Genomic DNA, 21,022 nt, shown 5'->3' on the forward strand with positions numbered 1-21,022 from the left:
ATTACCGCTCTCAGGGCCGTGCAGGGTCGACCGCCGAACCACGTCGTTCCGCGAGGGATTTACAAAGTGCCAATCGCTTTAACGTGCTCGACACGTGCTCGCCACGCGAGACAAGCGCTATCAACCTACCGTCCCTCCTCTCAATCTCTCGACGCGCTATCGCGGATCATCTCGTGAAAGTGGAGTAGATTCGAGGGGAAGACTTTGCCATCTGGTAAGCTTCCGCCTGCGGAGGCTGGAAGAAGCGATTTCGCGAGAATCTTCCGCGCAATTCTTGAAAGCGAAAGACTCACAAAATACGTAATACGATATGTAACGTACATTACCATTTGCAGTCGGAATACTATTCGAATACTCGACTCGAATACTCGACTGCTATTATCGACGACGTTAAACTCAAACTACAGAGGACATCGGCAAGGAACGCCACACAAAGAATGAAAATCGATAGATCGATCGCTTGTCACGGCCGCGGGGGGCTGTTTATTTAATTCGAACACGTACTTCGAGTGCAATTGGGATTAACGACCCCTCGAAACTCGCTACGGTGAAACCACCAATTTTTGGCTTCGTCGGACGCCGAAATTACGAGTTCGGTCGCGTTAGGAAACAACAACAAAGAAGTTGACCGATTCGTCAGTGGGCGCGTTTCCAAAGCAATGGTAAATAAGACGTTGCCAAGTTGCGAGTGGATTCCACCGCTGTATACATTAATTCCCACTTAACGAAGCCGTTTCGTGTTTGGCAACGATTTCATCGAACGAGTCGCGAAACTTTCTCTGCCACCTTCCTTCTTGTTGGTTGATTCAGAGGGGTGAGAGTATCTAATATCCGTTGCCAAGAGCAATAGTCGCGGAAGTTGTTACTAATATTCGACCACTCGAATGCTGTTGGTATACTTTTGTAAAAATTGCGTCACTCACCGTTTGTGTTGAATCTTGAGGCCTTTGCGGGGGTGCAGCGGTATCCCGTCTTTCAGCCAGTGCACTCTCGGGGGTGGAGAGCCCCTCGTTCGGCATACTAGTTTCACTCGCTCTCGTAACCTCGCTATCGAGTCCCTGAGCTCGGACAACGTAACCTCCCTCACTGAAATCAAACGTCGACTCGATTAAAATCATCGCTCCGCGATCAACAACATTACAATTAACCCTTTCAGACCTGGCGTCCACAACTGAGGACACGCATGAGTATTCTGTTATGAAAAATTATATAACCAAGAAGACGCTAAGTTTGTTACTTTGAAATCCAGGAAATGTGAAAGGGTTAAAGGAACACGAACGGTTAACACGTTCAGATCCCGAAAAATCCCGAGTCACCCAGCGGACCCGGTCACGCCGATCGAGCCCAATGGGAGAATTGGTTCGGTACAACGTGGCAACAGGACGAGAAAGCGTATCGGATATCTGGAAAGCGATTACGAGAAAAGTTGCGAAAGACGTGGCAGCTCCGTTCGCGGCAAATTCTGACGCGCGATGAATTTTCACCGCGGGGCAGGTCCGCCCTGCTCGAAAGGGAATTCTTAAAGCGACCACTTTCGAACTTCCCGTCCAACTAAGAACGTGGCTCGAGAAGTCTTGAGAAAACTTCCGACGAAATCCTGCCGGAGTTTTAATACATTTTTCGAGAACCGTGCTTCTTCATCGTCAAAGGAGACTCTATGAGGCAATGTGTGCCCTTAAGTGCTCACGAACTTTGCAAATTATTTTTCCGGAATTCGTACGATTCGAGTATTCGGTAAAACATACGTGTATACCTATCAACGATTGCTAGCAAACTTGCAATCTCCGCGATCTCTGATCTTCGGAACGCAATGAGAAATACCTGAAGCACGATGCTTGGCTTCGTGGAATCGTATCGAACGTCCTCTTTCCGTAACAGGACACCTCTGTCGACTGATTTTGCCGAAGGATCGCGTTTCTATTACGAATAGGGAAACGAGCGTCCTCCATTATCGAGTGACACAGGCTTTGAAGAAGATCGACCAACGAAACGTTCCGAATATATATTCGAAGAACGTAGCGCGAACGTCAGAAGCGCAAGGAAAGAATTCTCGTAGTACGTATCTTTAAGCTGCGAAAATAGCGACGCGCGATCTATTTATTTAAAACGCGAATTCGCGAGGAGACCAAAGAAGAATGAAATTTGCTTCGAACTCGCGAGCACGTCCTGAGAAGCGCGAAGAAGGCAGCTGGCTGATAAGGTACCTCGGAAACGCTTATCGGCGCTCGCGATGCACGCGCGAACCACTGACAATTTCCAGAGGAAGTTTCCCCGGAAAAAGAGCGACCTAGCCAGAGAATAAAAGTAACCAGAAACCATACACCGCGATTCGAGATCGTAGAACTCCATAAATTTTCGTAAAATAACTGAAAACACTGAAAGGACAGCGTTAAATGTCAAATTTCCAATTATTTTTCCGTGATAAATATTTGTTCGTAATTTTGTACATGCGAAAGATACAATTTTCGTTAAAATTTTCCTTCCGACTTTCCCGGCCATTTCGAATGCATCCCGCTCGAAATAAAAGTGCGTGATATTTGCACAGACAAAGTGCTCCGCTCGCTCGGGATGCATTAAAATTACACGAATTTTCGCGTCCGGGAACGCCCCTTATAAAACAAAACACGCGTCAAACGTTTTCAACGGCGCGCGCTACACAAATTATTGGCTAAAATTGGAATCGCGTCCGAGGCCGACCCACTTTCCTCGACAACCTGATCCAGCACCCAATTTGCAATTGTACCAGTCGACCATTGTGCCTATTAAAGCACCCGAAGGCTTCGGTACCTGGCTCTCGGTAAACAGCACAACGCGTTCTTTGCTTCGCGCCCGGTCATCGAAAGATACAAGCGACGCGTACGCTCCATTGTCGAAGGCGCGGAATCGAGGGTATTCCTTGCAAAGTAGCGCGACCCACTGAAGAACTCGCCAGCGGTGTCGCCTCGTTATTATTATTATCTGACGTCCGCCGCGAACATAATAGGGCAACGTTTGCTGGATGTCCCCGTTGCCATCGAGACGTCCGATATTTCCTGTGGAAATAATACGACAGACTCGCGTAAAGGATTTCTTCGCGGTGACCCATTCTATCCTAGCCTCGCGAAGCTTTTATTATGCGACCGCTTCATCTCGCTGGAAGTCGATCTCAATGGCGGCAAGGTAACGGGGTATGCATTGTGCGATCCTGGAGCTGTGATTCGCTACATCGAACACGCTGAATGCCTCTGGATCTGGTGTCGAGACTCGATTTCAGATTTATTCGCTCGGTTGCTAGAAACTTATCGGGGCGATGGTTGCGATTCCCGCGTGGTTTAAGAAGGGTGAATGGTAAATTCCACCGGTAGTTATTAGCTTTCTGGCAGTCGTACAGATGTTGCAACCGGAGCTCTTGATATCAACTCCAAAACTACGCTTTTCGAAACGTTGGACGCACGTGAACGTTCGGATTCGTTCGATCCTTCCAGTTTACGAGTTTCCCACGATAAAACGGAATTCCTTTTACTTCCTTAGGTTCGCTCGTAATTATATATTTTCCTTTCCTGATTAAAGGTCGAGGAAAACGTCGGAGCCAATGCGCCTCGAAATTGGTTTCAGGACTGATCCTTTTTTCTCCCAACGGTATATTGTGGCTTCGTGACCGTGCGTTTCTAGGTTCAGCCCCTCCTGACTCAACAACGGTCTCGCTCTCTTCTATTACAGTTTCTCTGGCCGGGTCTTGTAATTTTTCACGAGCGTGTTCCTCCCCGTTCCAGCTTTCGACTAGCGTGCCGTCTGTAATTACGGCGTTCCTCGCGGGAGAGCCGAAACGCGACGCTCGAATTATCCAGGACGTTCCACGTCGCGGGCGAGAACGCCTCGGGGCATTTAATACGCTTCCATCAATGTCGTCGTCGTCGTCGTTGGGTAGCGTTACTCGAAACTTACCGTCTCGTATTTACCGCGCACGGTAATCCAGAATACCGCAGGGCTATGGTTTCTACATATAGAAAGTACTATTACAACGTAAATTAGTCCCATACGTAAGAACGAAAATACATACATGCAAGTTCGTTTTCGTTAACGACGAGTCTTCGAAGGAATCGTCTACGAACGACCGATCGTATCCGAATCGTATTCGAGCAATATTTGAACTGGCCAAACGTCCCGAGTCGTGGTTCTAGATCCGACCAGTCAGACGTCACGGTATCTCGCGAACCGAGCCCCGAGATTTTGACGCTTACCGTTACACGATCCGCAGCACGCGACCTCGCCATTTCCTGCGGGAGACATGTACCCTCCCCCGCGAAGATCAAGCCTGTACGACTTTAAAAGGCAAATTGCTCGCGTTTATCGTCAACCCGCGCAAGATGGGTCGGCGAAAGGAAACCGTGAAAACAGTTCTCGCGTCGTTTGTTCGTGTCGTTGAATAAATCGAGCGAGTTATTATCAGCGTCGCTTTCAGCTGTACATTTAATTCCACGGGGACAGAGAAAAATGTCCATGGCGCGTGTATTACGTGGAAGGTGTTACCATTTGCCGTTGTATTTTTTTTACGTAACACTCCCGTGACGTGGAGGATTTTTTTTTACTACAGTTGACAGGTGGAATGCTTTATGCCATCGCGTGGTAAATATATTCAAAATTCTGAAAAGCAGGAAGGATCAGGGTCTGTCGTGGTGCGATTAACCCTGTCGGTCTTTGGGCAGAAATTGGTAAAAGTCTCGTATGACCGAAGTCTCGTAATTATTCGAACACGGTTTTCCATAAAAGCTATGATTTTTTGGAACGGAAATATATATGAAAACTTGAAGAGACAACTACATTCTGTCAGCAAATAAAAATAAATCTTCGTTGCACCGAATGCGTGGTCGAATACGTTTGAGCGGTAGAGTACATCGGGAAATGCCATTCCATAGTTTCATAACTTTATATGTACACATAGTATATGCGGTCGGATGGATATTATACATCACAAAATTATAGCCTTCCTAATATCATGAACTCATACGTTATCGTGCTGTCGGATGGGATTAAACGCCGTGTCTAGTGCATGGAAAGTAGTATTAGTCGATGCATTGGTCCAGTCGTAGTGGATGAGGTCAACGCTTCGTCGAACACGACTGTATCGACCGCAGACCTCCAACTATAGCTTTGACTATTTATATAATTTAATGTTGGAATATTTTACAGGCACTCGAATAGTGATTATAGACTTTTAATAATTGAGTATTTCGATACTATTTCTCGAATATTCGAGTGTTTCTTTATTGCTACACTTGGTACCATCACTCGTTACTATTAACAGGAACAAAATATTTATATACTATCGTCTAGGTCGTCTTTATCTGTGCACACGAAGGAAGACAAGTTTTCCTCGAAAACTACACTGTTAGAATTTTTGTTTAGTTTTCCATACTAATTTTAATTCAAGTTAACCCTAAAAATTAAATTACATTATGTATCATCCTACGGAGAATGACAAGACGAGACCGAAGGCTCGATCTTCCCAGAGGTAACGATTCGATCTAGACTCTCAAGAAGGGAGGGAGGTATACGTTAAAAGAGTAGAACTGTCGCGTGGCCGGTGGATTAAGTCGCGGGGAGATATTAATTCGATCTCCCCCTATAGCTAAAGTGCTTTTACTCGTCCTGATGAAAGCGGTCCCGAAAGCTGGACGCGATGCCTGAAATTTACTTGAGGGTGGGGGAGGGGGGGGGGAGAAAGAGGATTTCGCGTCTGATTCCCCGAGAGCCGGCCAGTCTACCCGTTATTAACCCGCCGCGTATGCGAGCTCGTACGAGCGAGAGGTGGTCGGAGAAAAACCAGCCGGGTCGGCGGTGGGAAAACGAAATGGAGGAAAAGAGCAGCGGAGGCCGGAATAGGGGAAAGGAAGCGACGGAAAATGGACGAAGCGACGGGTTGGAAAGAGTCGAAAGTCGGATATTCACGGTATTCCCATGTTGCCAGAGGCTGCGTGCGGTCCTCGCTGCGAAACGTCATTTAACGATTAGCCGCGGCGAACTGACGCCGAAATTCAAATTTAAATGGCACTCGCGGGAGACTCGATCGCCGCAGAGTTTTACGGGCTCGAATTTATGCTGCAATTGCGAGACGCGAGTGTCGCGGAAACAGCCGCAGAGAGGCCGGGTCGAGAGACGTAGAGAGGAGGGCTGTTGGAAGAAAAATTACGGGCTGACCTGGTCGAAGGCTCGTTTCGTTCGGGAGGTCGATCGAGGGCACCCTTAGGGTCGTTCCATTCCGAACACTTTACAGGCGTAACACTTCGAATTCCGTAGCAATTTGTACGTGTCAAATCGAAGACATTTATTCCGGGGGAGTTTAAAGAGTAAAATGTACTATTTGGTACTCCCGAGAGCTCTGGAGCGTGAATACTCGAGGATTTTTCTAAACCGAGCCACGAGATCAAGTTAAGAGCGATCTAGAATCTAGACTCTAGACTAAACATCCAGTCGATCATGTCCATTAAGATCCAAACACCTGTCATTCACACTCGGCCGCGCGATCCACGATGCAAAAATACCTCCCACGCCTACGATACGTCTGAAGTTGAAGGACGGGATGGAACTAGATTTAGATGATGAGATTTAGAATGGCTAGAGCACTCGACGACGATTTTGCGCCATCGGGCATCCCGACCCAGATGCCGGGACGTCGGTATGCGAGGGAAGCTTGCGCCTCCGCCGACAGCTTTGTTGCGAAACCGTGATTCAGTACTACGCCATCTCCGCCACAAATTAACGCGATAAAGTCGCGTTGCGGTAGATGACTCGCGTCACGAGCAACCCCGTGTTTCTCGACTATGAAGTTCATCGAATTGAGACGTCGCGCAAGTTGCGAACCTCGCCTTTCACGCGATTAGCCGAAACTATCCGCGCAGGTAGTTAGAGATGGTCAGTGTTTCTCCACCACGTAATGTTTGCGATCGAGAATGGAATAAAATATCGTCCGAGGACATGGAAGAGGAAGTAAAATGCAACAGAGGAACCGATCCTTCGGAGTGCGCCGTAGATCTCTGCTCTGTGCTCTACCCTCTGTACTAATACAAAAATTGTAATAACTTTAATGACCGACGATGTCAGGGGAATACCAGGCGCACTTTCGTCTGCGGAATCGTTCATCCAGTTCTTCATCGATCGGGTCTCGCGGAAGGGAAAGAAAGCGTAGACGCGGGAGGAACGTGAAAGGAAGAAAAAAAATAGGCGACTCGGAGTCTGTCGGGCGGCATGTCACCTCGCCGCTACGAGGGATGGTGAACATGCTGAGCGACTGGCAAAGAGAGCGGCAAGGTTGATTAATGAACGCGTCGCCGAAAGAGCAAAATAACAAATAGCGCGTTGCCACGTTGCCCCCAGGCTGACGGGACAGCGGGGTGGAAACGGGGGTTGCGGCAAACGGCCACGCTGGTTGCTTGATTCATAGTTCCCGCGGCGCGCCAGCGGCTTGTGACGAGGCGCAACGTCGTGTTAAGCATACGATCCGACCCTTTGCAACCCCAACTCCTCGATAATTGATTGTTTCGTCCCCTGTTAGTCGTCGTCGGCGGCATGAACTTCGTTTTATTTTCGGTGGTAGGTCGCGAAGTGGCGACGACTATTGTCCAGGGTGGACGCGGATACATAGCAGCTCGAAACATAGTCGTTGTTTGGAATCGCGGGGCAGTTTAAGCCTTCCGTTAACGCAATTAATTTTGCAGATTAGATCGAGTCGTTTCATCGAAGAGAGATAGTCTAGAGCACGGTTGGCTTTAACATCGCGCGACGGTAGATTATGCAATTTCCGCGAAATCTTTTATCCGCCGGCGTGCTGGGAACACGTTCCGCTAGCGGGGTCTGAAAAGGTACCGTTTCCATCGGTATCGCGGCATCGTCGACAGCCCACGATCTTCTTCACAGATTCTTCGTACACAGTGTTTCTCAACGATTGCAGTTCTTTAACAGAGGGTTGGTTCCGATGTCTAGAGGGTAGCTTCTTTCTCGAAGTCGAAGATGACGAAACATTTCCTTAGGGTTCGATCTGCTCGAGTGTTCGCTTAATCAGCGCTCGCAGACCCCCGTTTGAGAAACGCTGTTCTAACCCTCTTTGTTTCCCTTAGGCCGTAGCGTCGACTGCGGGATTTGCACGTCATTTGTACGCGTTGGCAAGCGTCGATCATGATCCTGTTGTTACGTGTAACGTGTCTGCGTTTCATCAACGCTTTTACACTCGACGATCGCGAATAATCACCGTAGGGATGTGGTTGCAATGCGAGCTAGTATTTATTCATTTGCTCAAAGGAGGTTCGAAGTCGGAATAATCAGAATAATCCAAGCTGTAGAGAAACGGAATGGAAATAAAGGCGACTCGGATGATTTCGCGATCAACCCGTAACCTAGACGTGGGACCATAATTCTCCAATTGCCGGAAGATTCGATTATGATTTGTTTTGCGGTTGGCCAACAGGCTGGCAGCCCTTTCGCGAAACGGTTAATGCGGGCTCGTGGATCGTCGACAGGGATGACTGTGCGTTTGCACCTTTGTCCGACGCGGCTAATCGTTTTCGGTTCACGGATCAGCTCGCTCGTGTCGGCTGACGAACGCTTCCGGGTTATCCGGCCTGTAATCGAGTCCAGCGTACGCCAGTGAACGGCGATCAACCGGCCGCACCTGATTACCCATCGATCTCCGCAAATATTTAATCGCGACTAATCGCCCGGAAACTGCCCCGTCGTTTTTCATTCCGCTCTTATCGAATCAATTGGTCGGGCGTCGGGTGAAACGCAATCACCAAAATGCGACCGAAATACGTAATTATGACATTTTTTTGTTGTTGTTTAATGGACGCGTTTGTAACATACCGCTCGAATACCTCGCGCGTTTGCCTGCGATCGGTGAACCTCGATAGCGAACGGTAGCGCGTGATCGTTAGCGGGAAAATTAAACGGCGCCCGGGGAAAAGTTGTCTGATTTGTTCTCGGTAATCCACGAACTTGCCTACTAACCGTAAAGTCTAGCGAACTTTTCCGGAAACAGTCAGAGAACTGCTCCCTCGTTCGTTACTCGTGGACGCTCGTACGTAGTGCTCGGTCCTTTACCGACGGTAGCGCACGGAGAAAGAAAGATGGCTCCTGAAAGGATTTACGATTCGTATACCGGATCATACGTTTTTGTTGCTGGATAATAACGAGAAGAAACAGACCGATGCGAATCGCTGATTACCAATTGGTACGTGAGCGAACTTGGCGAACAGGTGTTTCTCGTCCGTAAAGAACAATCTCTCGCGGAGATGGAATGTGAATATAAAAGTTTTTACTTCTCCTTAAGAGTTGCCATACTTAGAAGTTCGCGATACAACCCACGTCGGGTAGCTTTAACTTTGAATTCCGTGGCATCAACGTTTTCTTAATTCAATGCTGTCGTAAGTAGCAAAATCAGCATTCCGTGATTCCAGACTACCTAATCATCCAATGTTTCTCGCATTAAATACGGGTCGAGAGTCTAGCCCCAGTCAGGTTGATCCTTTCATCCTTGTTCCCGTTTCGTTTTCACGAGCCATCGATTAACGTTCGCGCGCCAGACGGGGGATACTGTTACGAGCATAGTTCGGGGAGCGGGCCGCCATTCGCCTGGACCGTATCCGCGGGAAGTCTCCTCCTTTTCAACGGTCCGTTCGACCAGTTTCGCCAGGAAAACGTCGATACGTCGAGAGTGCTCCAGCTGGACGCTGAGACGCCTGGAATCGCGCGTTAATTAAAACGCAACCCCTGCTTTCGGTTTATCGCGTTAATCAAACACAACCCCGGGCATCGTTGCGAGTTTAGGGGCGCGATTTGACGGGGATGACGTCCGAGAAAGAGTCGGGATCACGGACGTTTGTTTTACTACGGGCTAATAAAGCGGCCAAGTTTAGAAGACACGGAACAAAGGGAATTAGGAGTGCCTGGGATCTAGGGCGTTGCGGTTCTCCTGGTGCCGCCTCGCAAATATTGCGGTTTCCTTTGTTGAAAATGACTCGACTCGGAGTCCTGCCTTCGTGGCGCTTAACTGGACAGCCTAACCGCTGGTTGGCGGATGAAAACACTACCCAGCGTGCAGCTTACCTCTGTGGAATAATTCTAGGATTGGCTCCGAGTTGCTACGATGAACTATTAGGAGCATTTTGAGATGCGTTGTAATCGATAGAGCAAAATAATCCTAGAACTCTCAGCGTACGCATCGAAGGACTCCAAGAACTCGGATGCTTCGAGTAATTCTCCCCCTGGACGCTTCGCGGATTTGTCGCCGTCGCGGCAACGATATTGGACCGAACGTAACGGCGCTGTGCGTTTCGAGCAATAAACTTCTTCCAACGACCAACGACGCAGGCGTACTTTTTCCGCGACGCGATACGTGCAATATCAACTTTTATTTCGCCGCGGCCCATAAAGCTGGAATGGTTAATTTGTCGGAGCGGGACGGGATTGAGTTATCGTTGTCGAAGCTGAGAATCCGCGAGTCGTCTTTCGATCTCTCGATGACGCTCGATGACGCCAGACCGTGATTCGAATATACAACGAATACTATTCCGATATACTCGAGTATTATTCGAATAAATAAAATTTTCTCCTATTCTCTCGTTACTCACTGAATGTCACGAATGCAAACGTTGAGCGGGAACAGAAAAACGTCACTTCGCCGTGGCTAGTCCATGATAGAAATTACAGCGCTGTAATTGGCGTCGATTTCCGCCCGTAGGATCGAATTCCCTTCGCGACAAGAAAATTCAATCAGATCGGGGCGAGGGCAGGCTCGTTTCCAGTCGGAAAATCGACAAGCCACAGATTCGATAGACAGGCGATCGCAACGAACACGGAGACGTCTAATTCCCCAGAACAAATCACACGTCCATCAAAATTCCATATCTGTCACATATCCGTCGGTATACAGGATTCATTATATCGAAGACGACGTTTCATCGATTAACCATCACTCGAATTTATCGAACGCGCACGTGTGCAAACAGGTCTCGCCACTGTACGTGCAGAAATTTCGAAAATAGTTGTTATTTTTACAATATTTTTCACTTATCCGAACATCGGTCAACGACTCGAAGAAATAAATTCGGAAGCGTCGTTTGACGCGACGTCGCGACACCGACACCAGGCGGTCCAGTAATTTTATAATAATTCGCCCGCAATTTTTCATCCGGCAATTTACGACCACCGGTGCGCTCTCGAGTTTGCGAAAATTGAGAAAAACGAACCGAAGAAGGAAGGGACGGAGGGAGACGGGGGAAAAATAAAACAGAGGAAAAGAGGGATAGACCGACCTAGAGGACCGAGGGGGAGAAAAAGAGGCGAAAAAGATACGGGGATGGCGGTGGTGTTCGAGGGTCGGGCACATAACTGTAGCGCGACGTTCGATAAATTGCCCCCAGGTTCTTTTTAGTCCGGCTGCGATATTTTATTTACCAGCAAAATGTATCTCTGTTGCGCGCGTGCCGCGGGAATCGGTTTAACCGAGCTTTTTCGGGAATCCCCGCTCTCCGAGCTTTGGATTTTTCCCGAGCACCTTGTCCACCACAATCCTCCCAGCGCCGAGCCCCAGCCGCGAAATCCTATCTGCCGCTGGGAGCGCATTAACCTCGCCGAAGCCAATTAAAAATTCAACGAATCGCCGTTTGAAAATGAACGGCTTTATGGGAATCTTCTGGCTTTGGAACGCTAAAAAGTGGAACTTCCCGTGAAATATTTCCCTGAAACACTGGTCGCGATAGCCCCTTTAAACTTTTATCGAAAATACGTGGAATTCGACCTGGAATGGGTCGGCTGCAAAGGGTTTCGAAGCTTCCGATGGGTGTACATTCTCTTTGATTTTTCGAGCCACCGTCGAGACTACAGGCATCAAATTTATTATCGTCCACGAGGGTAGAAAGAGGTCGACGGTAGAATGGCGCAATAAATGGCTAACGAAAGAATGCTCGGTGGCATGCAGGGCGCCCCTCGGCCGACAGAAGTGTCATCGATGCGAAAGACGGAATTTCAGCTTTGCAACGTTCGCGATATCAACCCCTGCATCCTCGGCTCGCGAAAGAAAATGGAGGTGCAATAAAATGACAATCGGGCTACATCTTCGAAGTCAATCTTAGCATTCGTGGCAACAGAATACTAAGAAAGCGTCTCGAGTTGCTGGCAGATACTAGAAAAAAAGGGTTCGAGTGCGAAGGGTTAACCGTTGCATGGAGGAAGCGATGGGGTTCGACGATAGGGCGCCAGGCAGAGATAACTCCTCAACCCATGACCTGCCCCTCCTCCAAAAAAACAATCGAGGACTCTGGTTAATTCTCGCGTTGCAAATCGAACGACCAGGGGGTACTATCGTTAGACGCCCCTGGAAAGTTTCCAACGAGCCACCCCCAGCGTCGAGGAACGTTCGTTCCGGCGCGTGACGAGAGCTCGTTGAATCATCGGACGACGAAACCGAGAATAGTCGCGTAGACGGGAGGCCGAGGCAGGTCAGGCATTATGCACGTCGAAAGGTATTCTCGATAAATTAACCGGAACGAAGAGAGGAGAGGCAGTCGCGTGCAAACGAGGCGAGTTCGTTTACGCCGTGGAAAAGAATTCGCAGCTCGAGGGTTGCGGATGAAGGCAGCGGGGCAGGCAACGTTTCTCGAGCGTCGCAAAGCTGGAATTCGGTCTGTCGCATCGGTGACATGTCTGTCGGCCAAGCGACTCGTTAAATGCCTCGTAGCATTCTTTCGCGGGGCGTTTATTATTACCATCGTCGCTCCCATCGACGTCTATGGTCTTCCTTGGCGATTGCCCTCGTCCTTCCGCTCTCGAAGTCGACGTGTCTCGATTTGTTTTGGTTCCGCAGCTCTTTTTACGGTTCAACTCATCGACACAATTGAGCCGTTCACTGTACAAACGATAGACTCTACTTTTACAAAAATCTTATATTTAAGTGTCAAAGCACGTGGTATAATCATAACTTTTAACTCAATCATACGTTTGACCGCTTTCGTAGGTTTCTTTTGTCGTCTATTATTAAATGTTGCTGAAATAAATTCTTGGATTCTAAAATAATTCTTTGATCGAGAATAGCGATAAGGACGAAGAATTAGTTAATCCATTAAAGATCGCCGGTAGCGGTGTGAATTTTTAGACATTAAATCGATTCGATGACAAGTGATGCTAATAGAATCTTAATGCCGAAAGTAGCTTCTTCCAGTTGCAAATAATCTCGAAGAATCGATACGGTAAGGTTAATATCAGTGATTAAGTATGGAACCGAGAGTATGGCTTATTATATCGCGGGCAAGAAGTAATATAATTAATTAAAATATACGCCTAAACTGATAGCTTAAAGCAATAATTTTTTTTTCCTTGTCTTAAATTAAATCAAAATACTAATGTTCACTGTGTATGGTATCTGCTCCGAGCATCGCGATTACAACTATGGATTTAATAAACAGGGGGCGAGAGAGTGACGTGCAATTTAGTAAAAGAGAAACCAAGCTCGATAAACATCTCGACGTCCGGATGGGGACGTCGCGCGAAGGATTCCGCAAAGTGGATGATAACGGCGTCGTTGAGCTGCTCGACGCGATAAGATCCTCCCTCGAGAAACAACGCGAAAAACGGGTTATCTTTCGCGATGACGTTATCGTTTCTTCGTAACGAGATCACCCTAGGAGTTCGAACTACAGGGTTGAATTTGTTTTCAAAGGGTGTAGGGGAGTAACTTACTATCAGGGAGTACGAAAAGGTCTCCGGGAAAATCTGGAAATTATCAATCGAGCGATATTGCTCGTCGATCCGATCGCTTTTGCGTTGGATCTATTTCAACTATCGAAACCCATCGAGTTAATCCATCGTTGCAAGGTTCCCCCTTCTTCGTTCTTCTCATCCCCTTCCGCTGCATTGCTCCGATAATTTTTTAAGGAACGCTTCAACAACAACAACAACAACAACAACTTCCAATTTCACCCTGGGAGCTTTTAATACCACTCGAACTATCCGACGAAGCAGCCTCTGGGAGAGCAGATGCGCCGCTCATCCCATGGATGTAAAAGTTTCTCGAAGGAACCGACGGTCATTCCGGCGAAAGTTCAGCTTGGCTGGAGTAACGGTCGCGATAAAAATACGGCCCGTCCAGTGCGGCACGAGCCCATGTACGTTATTTGCGGTGGGATCGATGGTTGGTCCGAAAACGCCAAGAAAAATCGCGAACGAGTCGTCCATTGCCGCGAGTATCCCTTATCGACGATCCAGACTGACGAATTTTTTTCTATTTAAATACTTGGAATATTCGATGAATGAAATTCGAATCATAGATTAACCATTTCAGACCTGAATTATTTTTGTTTGGACTAAAATTAGTATGGAAAAAATAAAAGAAAATCCTAATAGTGTCGATCATTTTTTAATTTTGTGTCCTCCATTGTGAACGTCAGGTCTGAAAGGGTTAAATTACTCGAATAGTTTCAGACTTATCGGTGAACGAAGCTTTTGTTCCGCGATTAACTTTTATCGACGCAGCGTACGCGACCTCGGCAACATAGTAAGCGCGACCTATAAACACTTGTCGACGATGTAAACAACTTTCCGGTTCGCGTGGTTGCCAAGCGTGGAGGCGGCGAGCGTTTGCGCGTGGACACGGGATCGTAATTTATTATTACAAGAATCGCGAAGCCGCCGAGAACGCGGCGAGAAGCTGCGCGCGTTAAGCCTCGCGAATCCTCGTCGAAATAAATCGCAAGCTCCGATCCCCGGTTGCGAACAACGCCGTAGATATCCCCAACGATTTTTCGTGGCGCGTTTTCTCATCGATTGTAATTCATTTCCGCTGCAAATTCCGGTTACGCCTACACGTTTTCTGTACTCGAATACTCATTAAAATATTTCCCTAATAAAGTATCCGAGTAATAATTACTATACTGTTCGGGTTCAACCATCGCGGAGCGTTTAAAGAGATAGTGGTCCTCGGTTTTCGAGCCTCGAGGGCCAGCTTCTCTCGAATGCAAAGTCGCGTCTTTAGAGGAGCGACGTCTCCTAGCCAGCGGACGACGTTCCCCTAATTAACGGGTCGGAGTTTTCATGAACTAACTCCTAACTTGCGGAACTGCTAAAAGATTCGGACGAGAACTTTGTCAGATGATAGCGCCGCGTCTTGAATTATTCGCGACACAGACGTAAGGCTTGAACAAAATATTTGGTTAAAGAGTCGTTAACTTTATTTTACTACATCGATTTAGAAAATTGAATCGCGACATTCATAGATTCCAAAACGAGAAAACGAAATGTCCGAGGCTACAAACTAATAATAATAATTGCAATACACGGCGGAGACGCGAGATGGGGCGCCTGATCGATGGAAAACTGGAAGTACGGCGGAGCATCGCACAGAACGTCGGCGTAATTTTATCCTGATTCACGCGGTCGCCCTTTCCTCGGCGGAACGGACGCCTCCTCTAACTCTCTTCTCCTTTTCGGCCTTTCTATTTCGGTTTCCCGTAGATTACAACCGGTAGCGCGAACCAGAACTATTATTAGGCGACGGTGCTCCCTCCTTCTAGATCGTATTATTTGTTTGACCTCGCTTTCTCGAAGTCTCGTCGCGAAGCCCTCTCTCTTAGGCGCCTAAACAGATCGTGAACCGTTGCTCTTCGTGAAAAAATAAATCATAGACTCTGGAGCTATCCAAGAACGCCAGCAAATTTTCGACCGACCAAAACATACCGACTATCCCTGCGTATCGTCGTTCTTTGATATCTTCGACATTCCTGCATTCGGAAATACCTTCGGTTGCCATTCGGTCCACGCATCGAGACCGGAAAGTCGATGCTCGAGGGCACGAATGAGATTGAAATAATCTCGCGGTGGGCCTACAGAGGCGCCGTCGCTATTTAATGAAGCGATAATTGGCTCCCTTTTGTTCGGTGTGTCGCGAGTTTCACTCCGCCGCGTCTCGCTGCATTAGACGCTCTTCTCGCCGGGAACTTATTACATTATACGGCTGCCAGGCTTCTTTTCCCGCGGCTTCTTTGTCTTTCTTGATAACCTCGTTTCTTATGAATTAATCCAGACATCGCTTCAGGAACGCTGGGCCTCCCGCGTCGGCTAGACGTACCGAGCTTCCGGAGTGGAGAAGCGGGACGTGGAAGTTTAATGAGGATACGCTGGAGAACCGGCCGGGAAAGAATCCCTAGTCGCGAACAATTCTCACCGACGCAGCCCAATACGAATTCGGAAGGAAATTGGTTGAAAGGAGCGCTACGCGTTACACCGGATGGTCGGCAACCTTTTTTGCCCCGGACTCGACCTTTATAAAACTTCGTCAGAGGAGTACAACAAAAATAGAAATAATAGGAAATTTTGAAAAGCTTGTCAACGAATCGATTGTTACAGCATCGTGGTCGACGACCGTCGCCTTACACTGATCATGATTACACCTAGGCGTTGGATCGCGGCTCGTCGAATTATCCTCGAGCCGAAAAGCATCGGTTAAGGAGTTTAGTCGCGAGACACTCGAGCCACCATCCACCCTCCTCGTTACCATTGTAAACGCAGCCCCGTGCCACACGCCGGTTGGAGTGTTTATTTAGCTTAACACTTGCTAATGCTCCCTCCTGTGGCATTCCATGGGTTGTTTATACGCCGGGTAGTCGAAGTTCAGGGGAGAGCACGGCCGTGGGGTGGCTGAGAGAAGAGGGACGAACCATAGTCGTTCCAGTTTCGTTCCCGAGAAAATTACTGATCAACGCTATTCAATTCCCTCTTCGGCGTGTTTGGCCAACGATTTTCAACGCAATTTGCTCCAACTCGACGCGTTCGGCCACGGTATAATTAAAAGAGGAGGTACTTTTATATCGGTAATGGGGCAAATTTTATTCGAATAATACGTGACGAACTATGGCGATTTATTTTCTGTGTTCGATGATGACACACGGTCGAGTGTATCGGTACACAACACACGCATCGCCGATGTGTTGTTACGATCTCCAGAGATTCGATTTATGATGTTGATCTAAATCTTGATTCTTAGGAATCACAAGCTATCCGTACGTGGTATCGCGGACGATGACCAAAGCTGGATTGGCTAAACCGGATTTATATCTTGGACGTCACGATCGATTCCCTGCAGCATTCCAACGTTGACCAGGAAAGGGATCTCGATCATCTCTTGGTCTCTGTTGGTTGTATCTGGCGTGAATTCGACCAGATCCGCCTATAATAGTGTAGGTGTCATATGCTCCCACGCAGCGTTAAGTATGCGCTTAATGGCGTTGGGTTGCACACGGCGTCGCGCATTAACGCAATCGCTCGCTAATCTCGAACAGCGTCTGTCGAACGACGTCCAACCCTCGTGTCCGTTAGCCTGAAAAGATAGCTTCGACAAGCCATTGCAAGTTTCTTGTCGCCGAACCTTACTTAGAGCCAGAATCCTCAACCAACGATTGCTTACGTACTCGAATAGTTAAGTATTCGAATACTGTTTCTATCGTAAAAGATTGTAGTAATAAAATGTAAAAGCTGCAATCTTATATGTGGTGTACGTAAAAACCAGACACTTCGATCGCGATTGGATTTTCATCGCGTGTGAATGACGAGCGTTCGTGTCCTCCCGGAAGAGGATCGTGTGACTGGTTAGAATCGATTTTGGATGAGCTGCGTGCGAACGGTACGCGAAGTACATATGCAGCGTGGGAATTTGAAGATGCATCGGAGTGGTGTGCGCACACGATACACGAGGCGGTACATTGTAATTAAAAGATGTCAGCGTTGTTGTAACGTACAGTATAGAGTTGTAGGAGTTTGACACGTTGACTGCTAACGGTACGACTCTATTAGTGGCTGATAACGAGCCTATTTAGTCACGTTACGGTACCCAGAATCGTCTCTATTTTTAAGTCAACTCTGAATCGAAGGATCCCTCTCTATTTTTCAATAACCTTAGAAGGGCGTTCCCAAAGTAGACAAAGGCTCGTGGTTCAGAAACAAGTCCGGATATAAGAGTTTCTTAGCACGTTTCCGGGCGTCGCGCTTCGAAGCCGACCGCACGAAGCGTGTACCAGAGAAATTAGTTCGTGCACGTGATTATCCGCGGAGGCACGCACCCTCCTGCCGGAAACTGCCCTCGGGAAGAGACACGATCGTCGGCCCGGGAAACACGGCCACTTAAACGATAAGGGTTTGCGAGGCTTGGCTCGAATACGCGGTGCATTGTTAAATCGCGATCGTGCCGGGAAGACTCGGTTAACCGGATGCTGGGAGATCGAGCTGTAAAAATATTCGCAGAGAGGAATTCCTAGAATTTAGAGATTCAACGATTTCAAGCATCGCACGATCTATAACTTTCTAACGAATTCGAAATTAACGATGACTCAAACACTTCCTAGTTTTACGCGGACAACAAGACGTCTTAATGTCATCGAAATCCCAGATATAGGACGCGAAGAGCGACAGATTCGACGTGGAATAGCCTACAGCAAGAAGCTTGATACGCTTCGTTCTGGTCGGAGAACAGGCGGCGTCAAATGAATCGGGAGAATCGCGCGAGCGTCGGGGACAATCGTGGCGAATCGATGCGTGAACCGTCGACGATCAAAAGCCACGCTATCGTTTCACCGTGGCTTCCTTTGTGCGCCAGCCGAGTCGTCAACAACGACGCAAAGTGCACTCGGCTAAAGTGAACGCGACGGCCGATCGAGACGAAATTAACGAGCCAGGATCCGTGAAGGTCCTGAGAAGAGCTGCGAGTAAAACGAGGCGTTCCATCCCAAAGAAAATCCGTCGTCCAACGACGATGAAATTTCGTTTCACGTTGCCGCGATAAAGGACAGGGAAAATAAATTTTTCCGCGCAATGAATTTCTACCTTAAATAAATACAGGTGCAATTGAAATATAATTGGCACCACATTGCGTTCACTTGTGCACTCAAGCATTAGATATGAGCATCGCGGAACACAGTAACCATTATTGTACAGCGTTTCACATTACACGTAACGAATTTCCATTGGAATCTATTAACATTCGCATATAACCGTGACGGGTCGCACAATACAGACATTGTTCGGTTCGAAACAAACGAAGACAGAATCTAATGAAAGAAGAATTCGTTGTAAAATTTGCCGCGTGCCGTTGAAATTTTATCGCGTGATAAAAATGCGGAACGTTTTCCTCAGTCTTCTGTGTTCTACGTTAAAATCCGTTTTTGCGTGCCAGGTCAACGAGAAAAATTCAGCCACATTTCTTATCTTTCTTTTCCGCTCGGTAAATGTATTAACGTTTTTCGAGTTGCTGCAAGTTTTGCTTTTTGCGTGTTAGCGATTTTATTCCACACAAAAAAAAGAGACAGTGAAAAAGATATCGTCCCATGCGTGGGATATTTTATTTGAGTAGATTCGTCGATAGGGATGAATCAACAGTTTCTATTTGATTACGTCTGGTGTCGATAACAATCGAAAAAATCGGATACAAAAGTCCTCTTCGTCGACATTGCCAACATTTCTCGCACTTTTAGAGGAATTTCGAGCGTCATCCAAACAGCAGAATTTTTTTGATCTCGAAAATCGATCTGGTAGGTAATGACGTTTCCCCGAGTCCCCCGACGCCAGACACAAGAGTGTCGTTCTCGAATGAAATTCCATTAAATATCGCCGACGATCGGCTAGCAAGGAGGTTAAGAGCCGCTGGAACACAGTCCCGGCGGGAGAGCTCGAAATCGTCGAGCTGATTAAAAGCGCTCGCTGAAAGGGAAAAATGTAGACCGGCCGTCTCTAATTAATCGCGACTCGAGAGAGATTCCGTGCGACGTTCTTCGTCATCTGTCTTTCTCTCCTGTTCCACTCGAAACTCGAACGCGCCGATCGATCGAGCGTTTCGCGACGCGGGACGTATCAGCGAGGTTAATTCCGCGTCGCGGCCGCGCCGTGAAGAGAACGCGAGAGGATCCAAGTAGACGCGCTCTTCCCGCGGGACCGGAATTTTCCTTTTTTTCCAATTATCGGCACCCTACGACCCACTTTCCACTCGACGATCGCCGTCCTAATTATTCCCGCGTCGCTCTTAAAGCGGATCTGCTGCGATGCTCTTGTCGCGTACTCGTCACCTCCACCTTCGTACCTGCCTTTTTATCATGGGAAAATATTAATTTACAGAAAAAAATATGTGTGGATTAAAAGTACTCCGAACGAAGCAGATTTCAATTAACTTTCACGAGTTATTTTGTCGGTACGTGGAAAATGACAAAATTTAGAACTTATAGTCAGCTCACGTTCTAATACAAATATTTGCGATTCGAAGAGTAATGGCGTGATGGCATGATGGAATGCGTAAACAATTTTATCTATAATTAAGAATTTTTATTGTGGTATATTTTAATAATAATAATTATAATGATATTTGTAGCTCGGAGAGTAACATCGTGAAAAGCTTGATGGATCGTGTCAACACCTTTATCTATAATTAGGAAGTTATTTTACTCAGCAATTGCTTCTAGATTTAATAATAGGCGTACTTTCGATCTCTTCGTCTCAAACGTATCGGTGCTATTAAATCAAAAACAACATCGCGTATTATTCTCTGGCATACCGTAAACAGCGTAAAATATTCATGCATTTTAACGAGGACACAAAACGTGTTCGCCATTACGAGGAATCGCCAGTGGAAATTTTACACCAGGGATGGTACAACGTTGAAAATTTCGCCGCGAGACTTCCTGTTACATATAATGATAAATTATACAATCGTGTTAATTTTATTTTAAGTCTTCGTATTCGTCACGTCATCAATGCGCATGTTCATCCGTTTTATGCGATGTTCAATTCTATTCTACACGAGGACCTTCGTCTAGATAATATATAACTACTGAGTTAACCGAAACTGAATAATCTTTTTAGGTAATGAATACCATTGTTTCCGTTACCACAAGCATCGTGCAACCTCGTAGAAAGGGTGAAATTTGCACGGAGTTGCGAGTAGATCCAAAATAACAAGCTGCATTCCTGTGAAAATACGGGAGGAAGACGGATCCCGTCTCCAGCTGCGGGCTTCCGTTCT

The 21,022-nt window shown here is 47.3% G+C and overlaps 1 protein-coding gene across 3 annotated transcripts in view; it reads right to left on the bottom strand.

Annotated features, from left to right (window-relative positions):
• LOC128876261 (protein vein) overlaps positions 1-21,022 on the bottom strand; it is a 223,278-nt gene that overhangs the window by 84,058 nt on the left and 118,198 nt on the right. For all 3 annotated transcript variants that reach the window (XM_054122464.1, XM_054122463.1, XM_054122465.1), the window contains one exon: positions 924-1,086. In XM_054122464.1, the coding sequence (XP_053978439.1) occupies positions 924-1,086 (163 nt within the window). The remainder of the gene's footprint in view (positions 1-923; positions 1,087-21,022) is intronic.

Source organism: Hylaeus volcanicus, chromosome 5, assembly GCF_026283585.1.
Source record: "Hylaeus volcanicus isolate JK05 chromosome 5, UHH_iyHylVolc1.0_haploid, whole genome shotgun sequence".
Classification (NCBI taxonomy): Eukaryota; Metazoa; Arthropoda; class Insecta; order Hymenoptera; family Colletidae; genus Hylaeus; species Hylaeus volcanicus.